General features: G+C 45.8%; 1 protein-coding gene across 1 annotated transcript; it reads right to left on the bottom strand.

Moving 5' to 3' along the window:
* On the bottom strand, positions 1-964 carry LOC101832577 (olfactory receptor 5A1-like). Its single transcript, XM_005063806.3, has one exon. The coding sequence runs from the start codon at positions 962-964 to the stop codon at positions 14-16; it is 951 nt and encodes a 316-aa protein (XP_005063863.2). The 3' UTR covers positions 1-13.
* Between the last annotated feature and the right edge of the window lie 478 nt (positions 965-1,442).

Here is a 1,442-nt window from a genome sequence, read left to right as displayed (position 1 = left end):
AGTGAAGGACCACTCACAAGCTAGACAACACTTTCTTTTTCTCCATCACCTTCCACAAGGCATCTTTGATATCTTTGTTCCTCAAACTGTAAATGAGAGGGTTCAGCATGGGGATCACCAGCGAATAGAAGACGGACACTACCTTGTCTCTGCTGAATGAATAGGTGGAGCTGGGCCGCAGGTACATGAAAAGTGCTGTCCCAAACAATATGGTCACTGCCATGAGGTGTGAGGCACACGTGTTGAAGGCTTTCCACCGGCCTTCCACAGAGTGGATCTTCAAGACTGCAGACACTATGTAACTGTAGGAGACCAGGAGGATGATAAATGATGACCCTCCAACCATGATTACAACGAGAAAATTCACCACTTGACTGAGGAATGTGTTGGAGCAAGAAAGTGCCATGATTGGTGGTAGGTCACAGAAGAAGTGGTTGATGACATTTGGTCCACAAAAGTGGAGCTGAAATATGGAACTAGCTTGAATAAAAGAACTCATGAAGCCACCAAAATATGCCCCAGCCACCATGCGCATGCAGAGGCCCTGGGACATGGTGGTGGTATAGAGCAGGGGGTTGGAGATGGCTGCATATCTGTCATATGCCATTGCTGTTAGTAGGAAGCATTCAGTGAGGCCCAAACCGACAAAGAAGAAGAACTGAGTGGCACACCCCCAAAATGAGATCGTTTTCTGCTCTAGAAAGAAATCGTAGAGCATCTTGGGAGCTACAGAGGATGAGTAGCAGATGTCAATGAAGGATAAGTTGCTGAGGAAAAAGTACATGGGAGTGTGCAAACGGGTGTCACCTCTGATCAGAAAGATGAGGGCCAGGTTCCAGGTAAAGGTTAAGAGATAGATGCTCAGGAAAGCCAGAAAGAGGAAGGTTTGGAGTTCTGGGTGGTCTGAGAATCCCAAGAAGATGAACATGGTCACAGAGCTGTTCCAGGTGTTAGTTACGGCCATGTTTCCCATGGACCACAAGGACAAGGGGCATGCCTGGTTTAATAATGACCATCCACATTACAGATGCTATGGAAAGTAGTTACACACGCATGAGGGAATGGACACTACATTGGACCAAAACCAAAAAGGTCTGGGGAGATGACCCAGTCAATAAAGTGCCTGTCATGTAAGCATGAGGGTCTGAGTAAGATTTCAAGAACTCATGTTAAAGAACCAATACAGGGGATTAGACAGCCAGCCTAGCCACTTGGCAAATTGCAAGCTAATCATAGATTTACCTCAGTAAACAAAGTAGATGGTGCCTGATAAATGACAATGGAGGTTGTCCTCTGGTGTCCACATGCATGTGCAACTGTACACATATGAACATGCACACACACAAATGTACTTAAAGATGCTCCCTACCCACAATTGCATCACTGTCTTAAACGTTTGAGCAGTAAACTGTAGCTGAGGTGATTATCACCAATGGATCCCA

Source organism: Mesocricetus auratus, unplaced genomic scaffold (genome assembly GCF_017639785.1).
Source record: "Mesocricetus auratus isolate SY011 unplaced genomic scaffold, BCM_Maur_2.0 Super-Scaffold_4256, whole genome shotgun sequence".
Taxonomy (NCBI): Eukaryota; Metazoa; Chordata; class Mammalia; order Rodentia; family Cricetidae; genus Mesocricetus; species Mesocricetus auratus.
This window is presented reverse-complemented; position numbering and strand designations above follow the sequence as displayed.

Excerpts from the sequence above, each read along its gene's own strand:
- LOC101832577 (XM_005063806.3), bottom strand. The coding sequence starts at position 964 with ATGGCCGTAACTAACACCTGGAACAGCTCTGTGACCATGTTCATCTTC.